The sequence below is a fragment of the Python bivittatus genome, unplaced genomic scaffold (assembly GCF_059951505.1).
Source record: "Python bivittatus isolate LINGU-HERP-01145 unplaced genomic scaffold, Pbiv_v1 ctg000440_np1212, whole genome shotgun sequence".
Classification (NCBI taxonomy): domain Eukaryota; kingdom Metazoa; phylum Chordata; class Lepidosauria; order Squamata; family Pythonidae; genus Python; species Python bivittatus.
Genome location: NW_028277063.1, coordinates 2,799,861 through 2,823,292, shown reverse-complemented (window position 1 = coordinate 2,823,292; position 23,432 = coordinate 2,799,861). Strand labels below are relative to the sequence as shown.

Below are 23,432 nucleotides of genomic sequence, written 5' to 3'. Positions count from 1 at the left end.
TGACTAAATGGGTTAAGTACAAGCTAAAGCAGATTCCCATTTTCCATTTAAAGATGGAGACTCCCAGGGGACCTGGCTCCGTGGAGGATGTGGCAAATTAAACAGAGAGGAACCTCTGTCATAACTGGGGAGAGAATGGAGAATGTGAAGGAATTTGAAAGGATGCCAAAATAGAATTAGAATGTGCAGAAACAGACATGATTTTAACACCAAAAGTCATAATTAAAATTAAAAATAGACTAGGGGTGTCTGATCATTATCCTAGTGGGTTGAAGTTATGATTTCCATGAAGGAAAGGAAAGCCTCACCCTAATTATATCGCATATCTTCCATCTATCATTCTTCCACTGATAAGAGATGAGCAGAAGAATATGACTGTCATAGCATTTTGTTTTTCTCCAAATCTTTTTATAACTACTTGCATGATTAATTGTTGCATATGGAGTGTGAGGCGGGGTCAAAATCACCCAACCATTTCTTAGAAGATAAATAAAATAAGCCAGACTGGTTCATAAGAAAGAAAGAAAAAAATCTAAACCCATAAGCAAGCATGACTTTTATTATACGCAACTAAAATTAGGAGATCTGAAAATCTCTTGGGGAAGATCTTGCAAACCAGCAGACGGGGAGAGAGAAGGGAAAGGAGATGAAAAATACCAGGGAGTGGGTGAGGAAAGGTTGACTTAATGTTAAATTTATGAAAATTGCATGATCTGTTGTAAAATAGGGTGGGGAAAAAGATATTCAACTAGATTAGGATCTATTAAAACATGTAGATTTCCAGATGTTTAGGATAAATATATAGATTAGGTTTACATACTTAGCTCATGCTAAACCATAATTTGCTTAACCATGGATTGTTAAACACCAGTACAACATACTAAATCATAATAATGGTTTACAATCGTAATAGCTGAGTTCATGGAACACACTAAGCTGAAATGAAACAATTTTTATAATAGCTTAATATGTTATATGAACCAGGCTATAGTTGGGGGTAAGGACATCCAAGGGGGACAAATGATGAAAGGGGCATAGTGATGATGTAACACATATGATGTGATTTATATGCTTATAAAGGATGCAAGTTCATAACAGTGCCATTTACATGATGAGGTCACCACACATGTTTTTTAATCTATTTTTATTGCTTTTTAATTAATAACAAAAAGAAAAGAAAAAGGAAAAAAGCAAAACAATGATAATAATGATGGAAATACATATATCGTCAAAGAAAAAAACATTAAAAGTGCCTTACAAAAAAGTTAAAAAGTATGACAAAGGAAAAAAAAACGTAGTGTGATATGTCATTGTCATTATAACAGTAAACAGTTACAATTCTACATATACTTATCTAATGTAAATATTCAAGTACGTATATGTTTCTAATACATTTATATGAATTTCATTTTTTAAAAAACCTGCTGTATTTTACATAAATAAGTCCCATATTTCATTATACTCGTCCATAAAAAGTCTACATCTATAGGCAATCCATTCATAAGTGGCAAGTGCAATCAGATCTTCAATCCATTGAGAAATGGGGCCGTACATTTATCTTTTCAATGCTGCAATATGAGTCTTTTAGCCACAGTGAGGGCACGGAGAATCCGTTTACGTTGTCCAATTGTCAAGTTCCATGTACTAGGTATGTAATTCAAAAGAGTATTATTCTCTGAAAAAATTAGCTTTTGTTGCACAATTTATATGGCCCAGTACTTTTTCCCAAAACTTAGTAAATATAGGACATTATAACAACATGTGTTTTAAAGAAGTATTGTCCTTATTACATCTCCACCAAAATGCTGTCTTAGACCATCCTTTTCTATACAAATGTAGTAGTCAAATAAATTCTAAATATTATGTTTTGTTGTATAAGTCATAGTTTAAGGTCCATTGACACTCTTACTCTAGAAGTTAAGACATTCTCCTGTTGTCTAGGCAATATAGGAAGAGGTTCCTAATTCTTTATTCCATTCATCTCTCAGCATATGCATATCAACTTGATTTATTCATAACAAATACTTATAAAAACGAATAGTTTTTAGTTTTAAAGGATTTAACAAGTTGTTCCAGTATCTCAGATGTTTCAGAAGCTGAAAATGCTGCTGGTTCAAATAATGCTGTTAACAAACTAAATATTGCCACTGAGTTACATCTGATAGATGATATTTATATTAAATATCACTTAACGTAATATTAAGTAGCATATGTTAATATTATGTAGCATATGTTAAAAATTCATCATCTATCAATTGGTCCAAAGTCAATAACCCCGCTTCCATCCAATTTCCCATATCACCATCTTTTTCCCAATTTTTAATGTTGGGTTTCCTCATAAAGTCAATTTAGCATGGGAAAAAGGATCGAATCTTTTTTTTATTAGACATTTAATTCCATAGCTTTCTAACTGACATAATTGTTTCCAGAGATACTACAGTTTTATTGTATTTAGATCCTAATACTGTCCATCCAACCAAAGGTGCTATATATATATGTATATCCAAAGTTTGGTCACCACGCATGTGATGTAATTGTGGCATCATTTAGGTTTTCTATGGACATCCCTGGCCATTGATTTGTCTAGTCTGGGGAAAATAAAATCTATTTTGAACTTGGTTCCGACCTCAGTATATTCCATTAGGCAAAAAACAAAAATAAAGAGAGGCATGGCAGTTTTTAAAGAGACACAGTTTGAGGTTCAGGTTGGGGTGCTGCTGGTTAAAAAGGAAAAGATACTTTTGAGATGAGCTTTACCTCTGGTGACTACATGAATACATCCAGGCAGTTTCTTGGCACCAGTTACACAGGCATCCTAACCCTAACAGCAGTGATAAAGGACGAAATCTGCATTCTGATGTTGCAATGTAAACTCCATCCTTTCATACTTGCATCATGATGTTGCGCACAAGAGCAATTTAGCGCTTCCTAATGGCTTCTTCTCCAAATAGTTATCAAGCCCTGGCCTGCTTAGGTTCCAAGGACAAGCTGGGTGATAGACCTTTCCAAACAAGCTGACATTTCTCACCCCCCCCAAGCATATTCTGTTTGCACCGTGTCAAGACATGCTCAGTATACTTTGCTTCACCATGGTTTACTGACAAAACCACAATTGCTGGGTTCACACACTGTGCTAAGTCATAAAGGACAGCGTTTGCACAATATGCTAAGCCACAGACAAATAAATTGCATTATGGTTTAGTGCAATGCGAGGCCACAGCCACCCTATTCTGAAATCACTTCATCAGTAGAACAACATTTCATAGGCTGAGGCATCAGACCATCCCCAAAAGCCACTGAATCAGGGTGGAGGAAAGCATTTACTGTCACCTGGAAATAGCTTGGGTGGAAGCAGAATCCATCAACACAGATGAGTAAAGGAAGATGAATGTAGATGACTGAAAGTGGACTGGGGACGGGAGGTGAAACTGTCTGTAACCCACCTGGAAGTATGTGTTTCTCTTATGTATATGAAGCAGTATATAACTGCTCTAAGTTGCCTTAAAGGCTTCTGCCCTTATGGTGGCCATACAAGTAGTTTAACGACTGAAGAGGAAAACAGCCCGATGAAAATTGCCTCACCACTGATAATCATTATTCAAGCTGAAAAAAGTTAGAAAACACAAAGCCTTTCAGGATGTGATAACGCTGTGATCTGATCATTTTCACCAGCCCAAGAAACTCTGTGAACAAAACTATGCTGCCTCTTTGACTATGGAAGTTTGCAATCCTCGATTATTTATTTTATTTAGGATATTTTATTAAGTCTAATATTTAGCCAAGTGGTATAGTGGTTACGATCTTGGACTAAGCCTGGGGAGACCCAGATTCAAGTCCATCCTCAGCCATGGAAGCCCCTTGGGTGACTTTGGGTCAATCATTCTCTATCAGCCCAACCTACCTCACAAAGTTGCTGTTTTGAGGAAATACTGGAGGAGAGAGTTCTAAATAATGCTTCGGACCCCTCGGTAAAAAGAGCTCCAATTAGTGGGGTCCAGAAGGCAGGCCTTCTCTGCTGTAGCCCTGCCCTTTGGAATATCTTGCCCCGGGAGGTGAGATTGGCCCCCTCACTCTTGGCCTTCCGGAGAGATCTGAAGACCTGGCTCTGCCACTTGGCCTGGGGTGGGGAGGGAAGTCAGCAAGTGTGGGCATGGCTAGCCCTGTTGTCTGCAGCTCTGGTAATCATCAGCCTCTTGGACTTTTTCTTGATTGGTAATGTTTTGTACAGTTTTTATGTTTTATATATTTATTGTTTTAATGGATTTTGTGAATCGCCCAGAGTCCCCCATTAGGGGGAGATGGACAGAGATAAATTTAATAAATAAATAAACAAACAAATAAATAAATAAGTCCCCCCTTGAGCTCCTGAAGAAAATGCATGGATATTAATCTAATAAATAAATGAGAAGACGCATATTGTTCATATGCAAGCAATACAGCAATAAGTAAAGGTTGTCCTCATTTAGCGACTGTCTTGTTTAGTGACCATTCACAGTTACAATGATGAAAAGGTAACTTGTGATCAGTCCTCACATTTACGAGGTCTGTAAAGCAAAGGAGAGCTGAAGTAAGATTGTAAAATCGTGATGTTTCACTTAGTGACTGCTTTGCTTAATGACCAAGTTGCTGGTCCCAATTGTGGTCACTAAACAAGGACTACCTGTATGTGCACAATACTCTGGTGATTGATGTTACTTGTGTACTTACTGTTATATTCACATCCTGGGTTTTTTTTCGCTGTGAGAAAAATTGGCTTACATGGGGATCTCCCCTAATTCTGTTCATACAACCACCTTTTGAGGTAGACCGGGCTAAGAGTGACGAGCATAAAATCACCCGTGAGTTGCAGCTCCACCTATACATGGTAGAATCACAGTGAGGTAATATGTTTTGCAAGTATAGGACTAGTTTTGTTTTATTTATTTATTTGGTATTTTCCAGTCAATCTTGACTCCTGGCACCTACATGGACAGGTCTTTCTCTGCCAAGTTTTCTTGGCAACATTTTTGGAAGTGGTTTCTTAGGGCTGAGAGGGAGTGACTGGCCCAAAGTCCCCCAGCTGGCTTCGTGCCTAAGGCAGGACTAGACCTCACAGTCTCCTGGTTTCTAGCCCAGTGCCTTAACCACTACACCCAACTGGCTCTCACAGGGGTGGTTAGGTGAAGTAAATTCTCCTTTAATCAAGCTTAACTCATGAACATATCTGTGCATTTCTCTTAGCAAGAGTACAGAATAGTTTTTCTGTAGAGATGTTTTTCCCCAGTCTCACCTACAGTCCTGAAATTCCCTAGAAGTTTCCCATCAAAGTACTAACTAGGTTTATCCCTACTAAGTTTCTAAGCCCAGCTAGCCAGACTGGGCAGTTACTTAGAGCCAATCAGAGAAAATCTATCTCTAGGGCAAGGTGGGGTTGCCCAATCAGAAGATCACTGCTCTCAAAATATAACCCAGCATGTCCTGTTTCTTTCCTCAAAGTGTCTGAAACGTTCATGGGAGTATTTTAACTTACAGCTATTTGAATAGATGGTTTCAAGTTTATGCTCCGAATTATTCCAGCAGAAACAAAACAGTGGAAATAAACAGAATTTCTGATGGCAAGTCCACAAAAATATATGCTTATTTCAAAAAGTTTCAAGCTCCAATTTTTCTTCAGTTGTTGTTTTATTTTTCAGAATTTCAGTGTGCCATGGAATAGGAGACTTCTTCAGCTCTTCTGGATTTAATATTTCAATTTTTAAATATATAATATTTGATATGGTTAAGGTGTTGGGCCAGGAGTGCAGAGACCTGGTTCAATTCTACCTCTAGCCACTGAAGATCCCAGGGTGACTTTGGGCAAGGCCCTTTCTGTCATCCCAATCTACCTCTCAGGGTCGTTGCTGGGAAAAGTAAGAGGACAGAGTGCTATGTATACTGCCTTGAGCTCCTAAATGAATGGCAGGCTATAAATCTAATAAATAATTTGGGCCAATACTGTAACACTTTCCCCAAACTATTTCTCTAGGTGATTGTTGGGGGGATGAATGGGAGGATTCAAGGCAAGGTGCACCACCTTGAGCCCTTGCAGGAAAGGTGGGATATAAAGCATGCTCTTGCAAACCAATAGGTGGTCTGTACCCTTATGGTCCTCCTTCTGACTGGCTGATGCTGTGACTGGGCCTTTAAAATGCTGCTGTCCACAGTACACACAGAAGTAGAAACTCTGCTAGGTGTCTTTGGCCAAAAGTGTCACAGAGCCCCACAAATCCTGCCTAGAATTCCGGGGTGTGGGAGCAAATGTGTAGACGGACCTTGCTCCACCCCACTCCCCCCGGGGCACCACAACTTCACAAACACTGTTTTTAAGTAAAGTATCTGCCATCTCTTCATTCCATTTCTGATTCTGAAATAAAGATGCTTGTGTTTCTCTCTTTACATTTTGTTATTTTTAGCCCATTTCTTTAACCTGCCAGAAGCATTTTTATTTCTGTCTTTCTGAATCACAAGTCAATTTGATAAGCAGGTTCCTCCACTTCCACATCCAGGTCTTTAATAAAAATGTTGGAAAGGACAGGGCCCAGGGCTGACTTTTGTGGCACTCCAGAATCTTTTTTAAGTACAACTTCAAGCCATCCATGTATCTAGTTACTGGTAATATCATCCAGTTGGCGCTTAACTAGATAATTAATATAGTCTATGCCGCATTAATGTGCAGTAATGGCTCACTGTTCAGCTGTTCCCTTCTGGGAAAAGCTACATTTATATTTATTAGTCCTTCTTAAACACCATACACACATGTGCAGTGCTTTCGGTTCGATAAGATAGGCCTGGAAATCTTTGCCTGTATTTTAGGCAAAAGATACCCGGGGGAGGGGGCGGCGGCGTGCAAAACAGATCCCCTGGAAATGGGACGTAGGACTGCAATCGGCTTCTTCGGGCAGCGCAAAAGTTAGGAGGGATTGGATGGATTTGAGCAGAAGCTCAAGACTTTGAGTCTTGGGGTAAGAGTAGGATTCCTGAGGACTGGGCACGGTTAGAAACCAAAATGCCTGGATTAACTTTTTGCATTTGTTCCCGGGAGCGAAGCGTCCTCCGGTCCACGAACGGAACGTAGATAAGGGACCGCAGGACTTCAGCCCCAGCAGAGAAGTCCTGGCTGGGGGCCAGAAAAATCACACCTCCGGGCAAAGAAACCCCCCCCCCCAATCTTCTGCCAGAATGGGTGCCTCTCCCTGCGCTGGAAGCAGCCACAGCTGGGACACCTTATTCTATGACCTTGCTTTCTCTATTAGGGTTCACTGGCGCTTAGAAAAGATTCCGGGGCTGCGCATAAATGAAAAGCCAGTTTTTTCTTTCTTGTTTTTTTTTCCGAGAGAAGGTGGAGCAAGCGGAGAGGGAGTTTACGCGGGACGCGAACTGGGGAAACAGGGACGACCAGGACCCGGGATCTCTTGCTTCCGTGGGAGGCACTGGGGACCCCCCCCCCCCCCGCCGCCTTTTCAAATCCTACAGGAGGAATGTTTACCCGGGAACCGCTGTAGCCTAAGCCGGTGGGAGAAACTGCTGCGTTTCCGTCAGGACGTTTTTCGCTGTGACACTCACTCCTCCTCTTTCTCCTCCTCCGCCACCCTCAGCCTTACCCACCCACCCCAGATCTAGGTAGATCCTCCACCCTTTAGAGAGATCTTCTTATCCTTCTCCTCAGTGTCTTCCCTTCTTTATTTCTTCCGACCTCGTCCTCTTGAGTTCTCCCTTCCCTTTCTTTAGGACAGGTCCCTCTGTCCAATGAGGCACTAATAGGGGAACAGATACCCTGATCTGTATATCCCCCATTATTGATTTTGGGGAGTGGGAGGACGGTAGGTGGCAGCTACCATATACAGAACGATTCTCTCTCTCTCTGCCTCATCACAGGAACCACACTGTTAGCGCGAATCGGATGGTGGCAGCTTGGAGGTGGAGGTGGCTGATTTTAAACTGATATTGGGAGCCCAGTGCTAACTCCCCCAAGCCTTTGAGCAAATAATCAGCCTGGATTCATCTGCCGCTGCCAGGATGTTTTGGCATTGCTTGCTGCCAGCTGTGCCTGCTGGGTAGGTGCCCCCAATCTTGGACCCATTCGATAATTACTGTGCCTTGGACAACTTTGCTGCTGTCTGGATTGTTACTTCTGGATTGCTGTCTGCCGCATCGAAGGTGCCACTGCTCGTCTTTTTCTTCCTGAGCCTTTTAGGCAGGAGTATGTTCTGTCAGGCACATCCTCACAGAGATCTTGGATTTATATCGCTCCTGGCCAGTTGATTCTGTCACCTTGATAGGTGGCCCAAGGACCTCACTCATTGCCTGGACATTATTGTGGCATCTTTCGACGGGATGGTAGCACAAGGCTCATGGTGGCACCAGCCGCATCTTGCTGCGAAACTTAGGTGCCGAAATGAGAGTTGAGAACAGAGATTTTGGAACGTCACCCAAGCAGGGTAAGTTTGGAGCCTGGCTTGATTTCTCCTATGTATGGGTACTGATGTTATTTGGGAGAGGAAGGAGGAAGCACATGGACTTCAGCCAAAATCTTTCTGTGGAATTTAGACGCCAGTCCTCAGACTGCATACGAGTCCAAGATTAGGAATGGAGAAAAGTTGTTGCATATGGTAATTGGAGGGATGGCCTACTGGCATGTAGTATTCAAGCAGGAGAGTCATAGGAGTGCAGGTTGGCTTGTCCAAAAAGTGGGGGAATCCAAGATCCAGTTACTTTGCCAGTTCCACCATATAGCTCTTCCAGTTCTTCCAATCTGTGGAGTCCTTGGGGTTCTCTGAGCTACACATATTCGCCTCTTCCAATCTGTTCCATCCTCAGCTACCACTGCATGCCTCTCCTATAAGGCATTATAAACGAAATACTGAGCCTCCACATTCAGAAGCACTTCTGTATAACTCTGAAGCTGGGTACAAACAGTAAGGGAACACTGCTGCTTTTATGATTTCCTCTGCAAACTTCCCAAAAGCATCTGATTGGCTAAGCTGGAAATGAAAAGCTTCAAATGAGAACAAAACACAAAGCCACAAACTTAGGAGAAATTCAGAGGAGACATCCAAGTCCCAAATACACTGACCTTCCAATTGCTGCTGCCACACAAGAAGCCAGGCATCCTTATCAGGAACCCCTTGCCATTTCCCTAAATGTTGTTTAAAGATAGCTACATGCACAACTTTTGAATAAGCTGTTTCTTAGATTTAATGTCAATTTTGATGTTTAAGCCAGTCTATGTTCCTTAAAAGCTAAGTTAACTTTTTTATGCACATCTCAGTCTTTCTCATCCTTTCTTTAGTTATAAGGGATTTTTTTTGTTTGTCCCTTTGGGTCAGTGTTGACTTCTGGAGACTGCCTGGACAAATCCCTGCAGTTTTCTTGGCACGTTTTCAGAAATGTCTCGCTATTGCCTTCTTCCTAGGGCTGAGAGAGAGTGACTGGCCCAAGATCACCCAGCTGGCTTTATGCCTAAGACAGGACTAGAACTCAGTTTCCTGGTTTCTAGCCTGATGCATTAACCACTACACCAACCTGGCTCTTAGTAATAATAGTAGTAATAGTGGTGGTGGTGGTGGTTTAATTAATTAAGAAATTATAACTTTAGAGGTTGTAGTATATATAATGTAACTTGCCTCATTCTGAAGAGCAGATTTCTCTTACCTGATCCTTGCAAATGTGTTGATCTACAATGCCTATCATCCCTGAGCCAGTATAGTCATTGGGTTGGCCACTTGGCCAGAATATTGGACTTATTGGGTCTTTGTCCTGACCCAGCCTTGCTCTTCTTACATTCTTATGTTGTTAACACATCTAGAAAGTGTAGAGTTGGAGAAGGCTGTTGGAGATGATTAATTCTCACCATGTTAGTCAATCTTTCTTTAGATTTCTTGTTTTGCATCTTTTCTGTTATTGTTGACATGAATTTTACATAGAGTATCTGCTGTATGGGCCAACTTTTAAAGAGCGAAATCTGATTATCATGGACACAGATGATAAGGATTAAGGTAACAGCGAGTCACATGTTTATTAAAGACAGCAAATACTTCGTGTATTATTTATAGGTTTTGTCAGGAGACTTGACTTTTGTAGCGCTCATAAACATTTTGTTGGGTGTTAAGGAGTAATGCCTGCCCAGATTTCCCAGAATTCTGCTGAATCACATTGCTGAGGGAAGTGAAAGAAGGCAAGGGCAGTTATTTTGCTACCAGCTAAAATATTTGTTGCTATACAGAATACAAGTTTCCAGGTCTAGTGTGTCCAGTGGGCCTTTCCTAATTAACTGTGCTTAGAATTGCAGTCTTGCTGGTTGGGACTACAAACTTTAGATATGATCAAGGATATAATCAATTGTAGTTTTGCAGCCCAATCCTGTGCATTCAAAGATAAGTTAACCCATTTACGTTGGGAAAGCCAGTTTTGAAATGTAGTATCCAAAATATAAAATGAAATAGTAGAGTTGGATTTGCTGCCAAGTTAGTGTTCCTTAGATTGCCTTAGATTTTAATCATAAGGATACTTAGCTGGAGTAATCTCCCTGAACAGAATAAAATTCACTTCTAACTAGATATGCACAGGCTTGGGATGTCACTGGATTAATGGCTGAAAAGTTTAATTGATAGGGCATCAGGCACCAGCCAAATTGTCTTGCTAAAACTCATTAGCAAAATGGATACTTTTAAACAGTGTGATTTTTTAAATAAAAAATTTAAATTTTTAAATAAATAAATTTAAATAAAAGTGTGATTTAAATAAAAACACTAAATAAGGATGAAAAATGGTTCTGAAAGCCTCTGTGAGGCAAAATGCATTCATTCCATATTTAATTCCTCCCTGCCCCCAAACGGGAGGAAAAATGGGCAGAAAATTTTAAGCTGCATCTCCTCTGGTGTTGACACCACTTGTCAAGTCACCACTGGCAGCCAGGAAAGAAAATAGTGTGGACCCCCCCAGCTGAAAAATGTTACTACTTCTGCTCTGAGCCATAACTCGATGTCACTTTGGTCTGAAGAATAAAATACAGTTGGCTAAGTTCATAACTGTAAGCCACGTCCAAACAAATAATATTATGGTTTATGTTGTGTGATATGTGAATTCAGTCTATGAGAGTCTGTATCCAAGTGTAATGTAGGGTTTTCTTCACTGAGTCCAAAAGACACCTGTATTAAGATGCTAATTTTATGTGTTTAAACTGCTTAATTTTGTATACTTAAAAGTCAACAACAGCTGTTTAACTAAAGTGAAACTAATTTAACTAAAGTTTAATAGTTTCACCCCTAAAACTTTTGTGGCTGTTCCTGTATGACTGTTTTTTAAAACTATGTATGTATGTATTAACATATTACTACCTTCCATAGGTTAATTCCTGCAGGGTTTTTTTTTTTTTTTTTTTTTTTTTTTTTTTGCAGACTTGGCATTCCAGCCCAAGGAAATCACTCATACACTCATACGAAACTTATGGAGCTGCAGAGACATTCCAAATCTATAAGAGATCCTCATAAACTACCAGAGGCTTTGGAAACCTCCTACCTGCAAGAATCCATAAGCAATGTGGGACAGCACATCAAGCTGGAGATGGGAGTCGAGGGAGAGGATGCCCGATCTTCACCTCCTAAACTCTCTCGCCCACCAGCACCTTCTCCTAGTGGCACCCTTGTTCAGAGCTTGAATGGGTTACCAGGAGCAGACAGGCGGGTACATGCTCCTGGAGTGACAACAGGAGGCCTCGACCAAGGAGAAACCTCTCGACTAGGGCATTACTTGTTGATTGATAGTCAAGGGCTGCCATATACTGTACTGGTGGAAGAGGGAGTGGGGACAGCAGGGGGCCCTGAAGGGGGTGGGAGTGGGGGGACCTTGCGCAAGGTATATAGCTGCCCTGTATGCTTGCGAACATTTGAGTACCTGTCTTACCTGCAACGCCACAGCATTACTCACTCAGAAAGTAAGCCCCATGTCTGCCGAGCATGTGGCAAAGCTTTCAAGCGCACTTCCCACTTGGAGCGCCATAAGTATACCCACTCGGGCCGGAAGCCTCATCAGTGCCCCATCTGTCAGCGCCGCTTCCGTGACTCTGGAGAGCTCTCACATCACCAGCGGGTGCACACTGGCGAGCGACCGTACCAGTGTGAAGCGTGCCACATGCGCTTTGGGGAGCGCAACACCCTCCAAAGGCACATCCGCCGGAAGCACCGTCTGCAGCTCCTCCCCACACCGTAAAGACTGATCTTGGGAGGGACTTAATGTGGCCTGAAGACCTATTTAGGAAAGTGTCATCCAGGCTGCGCTAGCTTCCATGCATGCTATGGTAATCCTAGCCTGCTTAAATCTGCCTGTGTTTTATGAATCTGATACTTCCACATCGGTCAGCCCAACGACAACTTGTTCCATAGGAAAAACTGGAGTGGAGAATTTCTCCCAGGTGTGCTAAAAATTAGCAGGCATGCTGAAACCAGCTTGCCAAGATTTGGCATGGACATCTCCTACTTTCTCATGCCAACAAGGACCTAGTATGGTCTTTTATAGATACTAGAGCGTGTCATGCCTGTATGTTCCCCCCCAACCTGCCAGGAAGATCCTTTCCCTCCTGCTTCGCTCCCAGACGTCACTGTTACCACTGCCCCTATAGGCAATGCACACCTAGCATGGATACAATGGCTGAACATTGCTTCTCCACCATACGAAGCATAGCCTGGTTGCATTTAGCTTGGCTACAGTGTTCTGGCAGGAGCCGTTTTCTCTTGCCATGCCTAAATGGCAGGGAGACTCCGACAGACACTGCCTAGACTTGCACATGCTGCATAAACGCTGCCTTTATTATCTATGCCCAAAAGACGCGTGATCAGGTAGGCTGACATTGCATGCCTATTAATAATGCATTTGTAGAACTGGTATTGAAATCTACCGCCTGCTGAGCCTGGAAATAGGCCTCCCTTTTCATGTATCCGTCAACCCACAAACAGCATGGACACCGTGGCCTGGTGGAAAACTACGGCATTGCTATCCATTCTAGAGTTTGTATAAATATTCCAACTGGTGTGGGAAGGGATGCTAAATTGGGCCGCTATGAGGATACCTTTTTTTTCTACATAGGATTTCAAAGAGAACAGAGCACTTTTGTCCAAGTGAATGATAGAAGAGGCTGGGTAAAATGTCAGCTAAACTCCATAGCTCCTGGAAAACAAGGATTTGGCTCTAATGTGAAATTAGAAAGAAGTGAGGGGAGGTGTGTTTCTTTTACAGCCCCACAGGTACTGCTTTTGGAAGGCTACAGAGGACCATGGTTTGGTTGAAACTAGGAGGAATCGGAGTGATGTTTGCTTTATTAAGCCTCCCCTCTTTCCTCTCAAAATTCAAGCACTGCTCCACTTTGATTTTTACAACCATAAAAACCCAGTGTAGGAAGCGAGGCAGTGAAGGATAAAATATGGGACATTCCTTTACTGTCAGGCCTGAGCACTCTTAACTTGAAACCCTCAATTTTTTTCAAGTGAAAAATTGGTTACTCAGGATTCCTTCCAAAAGATTTTTAGTTCAGATTTCAGTCAGTTCCATGTATGGACTCATCTATACTCTTGTCAGGTCTAGTTTAATTTCTTTTAATTTCTCAAATTAGGTGGCACCATTTTAACCCAGCTCCTCAGATAATTTTGGGCCAAAACTGGTGAAGTCTTGAGCTTAACTCTGAACTAGTGTTTCTAACCTCAGCACGCTGGCTGGGGAGTTTCATGGATTTTCATGTTGCTGAAGTTGAGAAACACTGCTCTAAACCCCAGGATGGCAGCAAAAGACACCCCCCCCACACACACACACGGGCTGGACTACCATATGTGGATTGTAAAAATCCAGATGACCGCTGTGTTGCAGCAAATAATGTTTTGAGTCTCTTTATATTGCCACCTAGTGGTTGACTGCACTATTGGTGTCCTGATATGGTAGTCCTAAGGTTGGCTTTGGGAAAGGTGCTATGGTTTCCTGCAATATTTTAACAGATTTTAGGGTCTGTTTCCCTGGTAGCGTGGGTGTGATGTGAGTGTGGGTGAATAAGCAGGAGAGACTGCTATGCAGGTATGTGTTGCAAAGTACCAGGTGGACTGCTATCTGGTCAGGGAGATGCTGTGGCCACATTTCCTCTACTTCATGCTTAGTGTTGTATATTTGACCTATGTCTGTTTTTGCTCTCTTTTTTAATTAAAAACAATTCTCTGGGATTCCGGTTCATTTTCATGTGCTGTACAAATAAAGTCATGCTATGTAACCTCTATCTTGTAGATCTGTGGCCCAGAAGTGAGCCTTTTGGGTGTGGATGGGCAGAAAATATGGAACAACGGCTTTTCTAATAATGCCAGACAAACACTGACAAATCAACCAACTAGTAAAAGAAAATACACTAGCACTCTAAACCAGCAGAGTTGCTTATTTTGCAAAAATATCTCAGTTGTATTTCTTTTAGGGATGGTGTAAATGATTGGAAAATTATAAAAAAAAATTCCAGCTGTTGGTACACATCTCATTACTGTCTAATAATCCAAGATGGTGCTCCGGGGTGGGGGATGGTGGATAATGAAAGCTGACATGCCTTGAAGAGCAAAGCATTCACACATTAAGAGCTTCTGGGGGAGGTATGGCAAAGTGAAGATGGCTCTGCAAAAGCAGAGCCAATGACTGTGGTAAAGACCAAGAAACCAGTGAGTACCCCAGTTCCTTGGAACCTCTCTGGATAAGGAGAGGATGGGAGATCACTCACATATGCTCTGGCTGGCTACTTCCCACTAAGAAACTCTAGTACAGCGGATTTCCAGAGGTTTGAGCACCGGGAGATGACGGGATTAGCCATCTTGCTTGCAGCCACAGTGGAGACTTTCAAAGGACACTAAGATCACAAACCTTAATTTCTTACCACTTTCAGTAATTGCTCATTAACTACTTTTAAGCTATTAGAGACCTTTGGATGACAAATTTGAAAATGCCGGGTGAGTCTGCCTTTAATCCTGAATGAAGGAAAGCTTTAATTATAAGCTTAAGAATTTAAAGAATCTGAAATAAACAGCAAAAGAGCTAAATAAGATTTTGATCTTAGAAAGTTATGAACAGACTAAGGGTCTAGATCAGGGGTCAGGAGCCTATGGCTCGCGAGCCAGACGTGGCTCTTTTGATGGCTGCATCTGGCTCGCTGCCAAATCTTTAATAAAAAAAATAACGGGGTAAGGCTTAGAACACGTCTTCTATCCGCCGAGCGCAGGCCACGCCCTTCGCATCGCATCCGCATCTGGCATCCTGGGGACTCACCCTACCTTGCCCCGCAGCATCCGCGGCTGAATGGGCCTGGAGCCGCATCATCCTCCACAGGCAGCCGCAAATCGAGGCCCCGGCTTCGGCCTAGCTCCCATCGGCGCCCCATGCGAATGTGATCCGGGTGCACCGCTTTGCATCCTGCTTCCGCTGCCCCTGCTCTGTTGGGTGAGTCCTCATCTTGGGCTGGCCCCCTGTTTGTGGCCCCAACGAGGTACATATTTCAGGCACGGTGCCACTTTCCACCAGTGGCCGAAAATCGAGCCCCCGGCTTGGGCCTAACCTCCTTTAAAAGTGTTGGTCTTACATAAAATGCACACATTTACTTGTATTTAGTTTTAAACATATTGTATGGCTCTCATGGAATTACATTTTAAAATATGTGGCGTTCATGGCTCTCTCAGACAAAAAGGTTCCCGACCCCTGGTCTAGATAAAATTGGAATGTTGAAACTTTTACAATAAGATTTTAGAATTAATTATAAAGTACAACTTCTTATGGGAAATTGATCCTGTTTTGGTTTTTACAAGACAAAACATGGATAAACAATTCCATGATTTCAAAAACTGGACATTAGAGGGACTAAAGATTTTAGGTAAAGGAAAGATATACAAGCCTGCAAGATGGTTATGACAATAAAAATACTGAAGAAGACTTTTGAAGAATGGAATTGAAAAAATGGTAGCCACAATATCAACAATGTCAGTAATGATGTCTTGTTCTATGGATAGATTATGTCCAAAAGATGTTATTGAAGAAATGTCAGATGTAGAACAAAATTTATCTGACAAGACAGAGATGGTATCGAAAGTGGATTTAAAACTGACAGGCCAAGAAAATTATTTAGAAAAGGATGCGTCATTGGATCTACAAAAGAAACTGGTTGAGGTTTTAAAATTTAAAAGGGAAATACAAATGACAAACCAAGAGAGTGACCTGGATAATTTTTTCCTATTGGATTTACAAAAGAGTTTTGTTAAAGCTTTGAAGAACTCTGTGCAAAGGGACAAAGGAGAAATGAAGAGAAATCAGAGTCACTGGTCTGAGATGGATGGCTATATAAATTGAATAAATAAATAAAATCCTACGACAATATTTGATGAACTAAAGATTAAGACTGTTAAAAGTAAAAGGGAGGAATATAATAGTTTATTTGATCAAGGTTAAAATAAGATGTTATCTCTGGCTACTCTTTTTGGACTTTCTGCTGACACCAGGACTGAAAAGATGATGTTTTAGGGTTTTTTTAATAGATACGGGATGGGATATGGGATGAAGAGATAAATGTCTGTAACTTTTAGAGACAATGAAGAGTTACTAAATTTATTTATACTTGTGATGAAGGTTGAAAGTCACTTCTTTATATATTTCTTTTCTCTTTATTATATTCTTTTTTCTTCTTTTTTCTTTTCTTTCTTTTCCTTGCACCTTTTACTCCTTCTCTCTATTTTCTTTAAGTTCAGTTTGTATTACATTTTACAATTATAACCAATTTTTAATAACAAATTGATCTTCTGAACTAAAGGCAGTATATATATCGCATTAAGCTAAATCATAATTTTGTTACTCTGGTTGACAGGAGAAGCCATAGTGTGCTCGAGTTCATATTTCATATTTACACAAGGGCTATTTGTTTAATTTTTATTTATTTGCTAAATGTATATGCTGCCTTTTGCTCAGGAGATCAAGATGGCACGCATAGCGCTCCCTCCTCCCATTTTTCTCCATCACAACAACCCTGTGAGCTTCTATGGCTGAGGGTGGACTTGAACCTGGATCTTTGCAGGGCCAGTCCAATACCTTAACCCCCCACAATACACTGGCTTAATTTAATTTCTGCCCGCTTGAGAGTTCCATCAGGTAGTGGGTGGGTCTATGTTCCAATCTGGGAAGACTTCACGAGTTTTAAGGGGTGAAATTGGCATCTTAAGCCTTAATACACCCATCTTCCTATTTAAGCCTACCAACACCTCAAAATACAAAACAAATGTTGGATTCTTGGTGTTTTCTGAGCTTGGTTGTTTTCTTGCAGATGTTTCATTAGCAGTAAACCCCACTCTCCCTCGCACTGATGATGTTACCTAGCCAGGTAATGAAACATCTGCAAGGAAACAACCAAGAGAACCCGACAACAACCAGGGAACACTGGGAATCCAACCATCCCTAAGGGGTGTGTGTGTATATATATATGTGTGTGTGTGTATGTGTGTTCTCTTCAACTGGAACCCAAAAAAACATTTGGACCCAGTCCATGTTGCTGCTATTGACAGGTTATGCTTGCTGTTACAAGCATGGCTTGTTCTTGATCACATGGGGAAATGTTGGGAATGGCAACTTCAGGACGTTTTGTTTTTTGACCAGGATTTATAATATTATGGGGGGGGGGGGGTTGACTAAGAATAATCAAGATTGGTGTTTCTCAACCTTAGCGACTTGAAGATGTATGGACTGCAACACCCAGAATTTCTGGGAGTTGAAGTCCAGACATCTTCAAGTTGCCATGGTTGAGAAACACTGATCAAGATGGTGTATATAATTCTGTTTTGTCATACCCCTTAGCTGGCAGATCATGGTTTTCTTTCCCAGTTTAAATCAACCTTCTTTGCAGCGCAGGACTAGTGCTCATTTAAAACAGCACTGCTTTAGCATCAGCAACCATATAATTGGTGAAGCACATCATATAGTATTGACAGCAACATTTGAGTTGGGAGTAAAGGAGAAACACTAGAAAATGGGGACAGCCAAGAACGACTTTGAACTGCCTACGCGTGTTATGAGGACATGGCAGAAAATAATGCCAGGGCACGTTTGTGCTGCAGCTACAGAGAAGTGAGATTTATTAGGTTTATTCGATCTAGGCTACAAAATTGCACATGGATTAAAGTATCTGTTTCTCTTTTTGGCCGAGTCAGTTGGATTTTTGCAGCCCAGACATGGTTATCCTACCCTGCACAATTAAGTTTGCTGAAGGTGCAGGGAAAACAGTGGGTGGTTAGCTTAACCTTCGCTGTATTTATTACACTCTGTAGGTCTCTGTTAAGGCTACCAGATCTGAGCTGCAAAAACCCGGGCAACCACTGGATGACAGCAGGGAACCACATTTGTCTGCCTATTTTGGCGGCCCGCTAGTGGTCGTCTGGGTTTGGGCAACATAACCCTAATCTTTCGGCATGTAGAATTTTTAATTATTTTAGGGCTCAGCTGTAATTCATCCTGATTTATTGCTCCACTGAAAAATATTTAAACTGAACGTAATGAGAGCGTCAATACTGTACCTATGACTGATTCTCGCGATTTTACAGGAGTGCCTTGTGCCTTTAAATTGGGGGGGGGGGTTGCGTTTTTGACGGCCGGCAAAAAATGGGAACCGACTCTGCAAGTCCCTTTAATTTCTTTTTTTGGTTTCATTTAAAGGGGATGCGCGTGCATGGGAAGAGAATGGGCAGAATAGGAGAAGCGGGGCGGGGGAGAGCTTTCTCCCACCGCTTGTTCACGGAGTGAAGGAAGCTGAAAGTTGGAAACAGAGCTGGGGCCAAAGAGCTTTGCGTTAAAGTGAATAAACAGGTACAGGTGAGAACCCGTCCTGCAAGAGGGCATGCAGCGGCGCGGTAGGCTCCGGTGCGGTGCCCAAGGATGAGTCGGAACTTCCATGCCGCTGGGGACAAAGAATCCGAAGTGAATCGGGGGCAGTGAATCGAGCTTGCAGCAGGAGCGTAAGAGAGAGGGGCATTCCTTGTCTCTGGCACCGGGCACACGCTGCCGCCCAACCTCACCAGCCGATCTCTCGCGGCTAGCGCAAGGTTCGCCGGCTCCGGACTATTGTTCTCCGCGCCCTCCGATCTCACGGACGAAGATAGCGGATCCGGGGGTGGGGGGACGGCGACGCGTGTGCTCCTGGCAGCCGGGCCCGGAACACCTGGTTTCTGTGCAAGTAAAGGCGGGGGGGGGGGTGAAGTGGGGGACACGGGTTGTCCAGGAAGGTTGGAGGAGACAGCTTGAGTTCCTCGATTTTCAGAGATTCAGGCTTTCTTGGAGGGTTAGGGATAGGGTCTGCTAGAAGCAGGGTGAGGCTCCGTAGTTATAGGTTTAGGGAACTGCCTGGGAGGTGATAGGAGTTGTAGTCCAACACATTTGGAAGACCCTGTTGGGCAAAGCACGGATTATAAATGGCCTTGCCGAGTCGGGGAGGAAAATCTCAACCAGTTTGAGCAGCTGGAGGAATCTGGATGTTCAAAAGCTGCTTTAGTTAAAAAAGGATTCTGCTGTTCTTCACTCTGAATTCAGTATAGTGCTCTCAAAGGTTACCCTCCTGCTCCGTTTTTCTGGGCTGGGAGAGAGGGAGTCTCTGTAGCCCAGCCTGCTTCAACCTCTAAGTATCAGAGGCACAAATGAAGACCCTTTGGTCAACTCCGAGTCAGGCCTGTGGCTTCCTGGCTGCGAATGATAGGAATTGTAGTGTTGACGGCACCTGGCTTGAGGGAAGCATAGTTGGGATTCTCAACAGGCTTCCTTGTTGAGGTGCGAGAGGTTTTTACACCTTACCCCATCCAGCTCAGAGAGAAGTAGGGCTCACACATGTGCTGAACCTTAATAGGATTTGGTTTTGGCTTCAGCCTAGATGTGTCAACCCAGCCCGTGGTGGAGCCCAGTTTATGGCTCTGGGTTGAAATGCAAAAAGGAATTTACTTTGTGGCAGCACAAAGAACACATTTCCCAGATTTGTCTGATGCTTTTTGTCATTGTTGGCTTTAGTTAAAAACGTATTCTGGCAGCTGTTGATTTCGCCATGATACTCTGCTTTTTGTAAAAAGGTCAGGGGAAAAATACCCTTGGGCTGTGTTCAACTCCTGGGGGCTAAATGGATACACACACACACACACAATCATGCAGTTTTCCTGGCAAGTGTGGAAGTTATTTGCTATTGCCTTCTTCCAACATGCTAGCCTGCAGCTCTGGGATTCCCTGGAGCTTCCCATCCATGTATTAACCATGATTAGGCCAGCTTAACATCTGAGCCTGGACAAAGTTGGCTGGGTGCTGTCATCTGTTGAGCAAGATAATTTTTAGCTGAGATCCATTATTTTGTTACATTGATATTGCTGTTGAGGTTCATTAGATATTGATTATGTGCCATCAAGTCATTTTGGACTCCTAGCAACCACATAGATAGATTTTTTCCATAGATATCCATTGACCTAAATGAGTAAATACAACAGCATGCATTTGAATGAGTGAGGAAATCAAATTTGGATGCCACATTCCTTGTCAGATCAGACTGTGTGCTTCTCTCACTCTGACCCTACTTAGTTTTCTAAAATCAGGAAATAAGCAGCTGGACCCCTATTCCCCCTGTAATTTGAGCCCTGGCTAGTGAGTTTTATATCATTTGATCTGCTCTGTTCTTGCAGTTGACATTCCTCCCTTTCTGCCTCCTTCAGGGACAGATGCTGGGAAGCTAATACTCGGCTGATGGGGACTAGCTAATGGAGATCCAGCTAGTAACAGTGAAGGAAGAGATTGGATCAGTTCTACCCACTGCATGTCCCCTGTGCCAGGATGACCTGCCAAACCTTGCTGGGCCCCACGAGCAAATTCCCCAATGTCAGGGGTGCAGAAACCTCCTTTTAGAGCCTCAGAGCTGGTTGTCTAGCAGTATTGACGCTTTGGTCCTCCCAGCTGAGAGGCCCTTCAGCTGCTCTTTCTGCCCTAAACGCTTCAAGAGGGCTTCAGACCGGCGTGATCATGAACGGGTGCATACGGGCGAAAGGCCATATGAATGTGGCATCTGTGGCAAGCGTTTCACTCAGAGCTCGGTGCTGTCTGGCCACATGCGCATTCACACTGGCGAACGGCCTTTCCACTGCGGCGTCTGCTTTAAATCTTTCAATAATGGCTCAAACTTCCGCAAGCACCAACGCATTCACGGCCCACCATTTGGTTACAGCGAAAGGAGAGTTGATGGGAAGGACTGTGATTCCCTGTCTGGAACGAAACTGGATCAAATTAAAGAAGGAAAGGATGACAGAAGTCTAAGCCCTACCCTTCTGTCGAAGCAAAACAGCTGTCAGGCCACCAAAGAGTTGAGAGAAGACGAGGACAAGGCAGATCAAAACCTTAAAGGGAGGCAAAACTGCTTTTATAATAATAGACTAAGCCAAGAGGGTTATTGCAATCGCAACCAGAGACAACCAGGTGGTAGCATGGATAACTTCAAAAGAACGGGACTACGACAGGATGATGCCAGTCCTGGTATTGATCTTGCTATAAGGCCAGGCAGCCAAGCCAGTCTCAGCATAGACGCTCTGAAGCAGGCAAGCAATAGCAAAGGGCGTATTGGGGAACTAGGGAGAAACAGCAATTGCGGCGACAGCCGAGAAGCCATTCCAAATGGCCACAGCTTCAAACAACTGCAAGATGCAAGCACTGAAAATCACACTGATGACTCAAGGCAAAACAGAGCAGGAGGAAGCCCCATTCAGCAAGAACAGAAGCAACTGGTTGACAGCTGCAATGGCAAGTTACAGCTAGAGAACAGCAGCTGTGGGAAAGGCCTTTTGCCAGCTGGGGACAACAGGGGCTCTGCTAGCAAGCTGAATCAAGAGAGCTCTGATAGAGACTTTGCAGTAAGCAGGCCAAATGGCCTCAGAGGGTTCAAGCAGAGCAGAGGGGGAAGTGCAGGTACAGAGATGAGGCAGAATAGTAGAGGGGAAAGCCATGCCAGGGGACTGAATCAAAGCAAAAATACCCACATTTCAGAGCCAGAACAAAACAATGTCCATGGAGCCTTTAGAGAAAGAGAGCTGACACAGGATAGTAGCACCCATGGGGGCTTTCCAACGTGTGCCCCAGAAAAGGTGAACATTCTCACAGTGAAACCAAATATGTGGCCCTGTTCAGACAAAGACATTATAGCCTGGGAAGATCCCGGTATAGAAATGGATGAATCCAAAGGCTATTCTCCCAGTCTGAAGGCCAGAAGATCACCTTGGCAATTGGAGAATCCTGATCCATGTTCTATACCTTACAGTGCTTCTGGACCTTGCAGGGGCCACTCTTTACGGGATCAGTTTGGAAGTACTGCTCAGCACAGGAAAGATAAAGAAAGCCCTACTTCTTGCTTTCTCTTCCCAGATTCTGAGCCCCGTGATGGACACTCCCAGTCTGCCCATGAATCCAAGCCATTTCTCTGCTTTGCCTGCCCCAAACAGTTCCGTCGCGCCACAGATCTGAAGGAGCATCTGCGAGTGCACACAGGCGAAAGGCCCTTTGGCTGCAGTGTCTGTGGCAAGAGGTTTACTCAGAGCTCAGCCTTAGCCACTCACCGGAGGCTGCACACTGGAGAGAAGCCCTTTGAATGTGCTGTCTGTTGCCGACGTTTCAATAACTCCTCTAACTTTGCCAAGCATCGTCGACTACATGGGCAGGACAGCACGGGGCACAGGAATAAAGTAGCAGAAAAAGAGCTCTGGAGTGTCAAACCGCACTGATTTTGTTTTTAAGCAGGAATTCATACATTGGGAGGTAGAACACAATAACCAAGGATGAAATGTACTCTCACATACTGAATGCTGAATTTGGTACCCTTGTTTATTTTTAGTAAACAAGTTTCTAGACAACTCAGTGCCTCCAGATGTTTTGAAATTCAATGCCCATCAACTCCAATCGGCATGTTTATAGTGGGGAATTGTACCCCAAATCATTGGAAACCACCAGGTTGCATATCTGTGCCCCAACTTGCAGTTCCAATGGAATGTCACCTGGGACCTGGTATTTCATAGGCACATCACAGAGTTGTATGCTGCTTTTCTTGACTGATTCTTAACAACAGTAAACCAGACACTGGAAATTGCAATCAAATTATGGTTTCTAATTCCAGACTGTGAATAACCATGGAAGCTTAAAATGCAAAGGCAAGGAGTATGCAGATCTGTGATGCATTTAGATAACGCCATCCTGGGTTTGGTACTACGCTTGGACTGAGTTGCAGGGATCTGATTCCTGTTAATGTTTGGAACTGTCTAGAAATCAAATCAGTGTTTCGGTTTGACATTATATTAAAACCAAGCCAATGAACAGGAGCCTTAAAATGTGTACAATGCCTGGTGCAATTTCTAAAGTGGGGCCAAGGAATGGAA

The 23,432-nt window shown here is 43.0% G+C and overlaps 2 protein-coding genes across 4 annotated transcripts; both read left to right on the top strand.

Moving 5' to 3' along the window:
* The first annotated feature begins 7,232 nt into the window (after nucleotides 1-7,232).
* On the top strand, nucleotides 7,233-14,386 carry LOC107326238 (uncharacterized). Its single transcript, XM_088142643.1, has 3 exons — nucleotides 7,233-7,638; nucleotides 7,894-8,456; nucleotides 11,415-14,386. The coding sequence occupies exon 3, from the start codon at nucleotides 11,464-11,466 to the stop codon at nucleotides 12,223-12,225; it is 762 nt and encodes a 253-aa protein (XP_087998769.1). The 5' UTR covers nucleotides 7,233-7,638; nucleotides 7,894-8,456; nucleotides 11,415-11,463; the 3' UTR covers nucleotides 12,226-14,386.
* Nucleotides 14,387-18,736: 4,350 nt separating this feature from the next.
* ZNF784 (zinc finger protein 784) lies at nucleotides 18,737-23,420 on the top strand. 3 transcript variants are annotated; one of them, XM_025176461.2, is made up of 2 exons: nucleotides 18,737-18,861; nucleotides 20,736-23,420. In XM_025176461.2, the coding sequence occupies exon 2, from the start codon at nucleotides 20,781-20,783 to the stop codon at nucleotides 22,782-22,784; it is 2,004 nt and encodes a 667-aa protein (XP_025032229.1). In that variant the 5' UTR covers nucleotides 18,737-18,861; nucleotides 20,736-20,780; the 3' UTR covers nucleotides 22,785-23,420. The 3 variants fall into 3 exon arrangements, with proteins under 3 accessions (XP_025032229.1, XP_025032230.1, XP_025032231.1); XM_025176462.2 differs by having other exon boundaries at nucleotides 18,737-18,867; XM_025176463.2 differs by having other exon boundaries at nucleotides 18,737-19,097.
* The last annotated feature ends 12 nt before the right edge of the window (nucleotides 23,421-23,432 follow it).

Coding starts and splice junctions, on each gene's coding strand:
- ZNF784 (XM_025176461.2), top strand. CDS start 20,781: ATGGAGATCCAGCTAGTAACAGTGAAGGAAGAGATTGGATCAGTTCTA.
- LOC107326238 (XM_088142643.1), top strand. CDS start 11,464: ATGGAGCTGCAGAGACATTCCAAATCTATAAGAGATCCTCATAAACTA.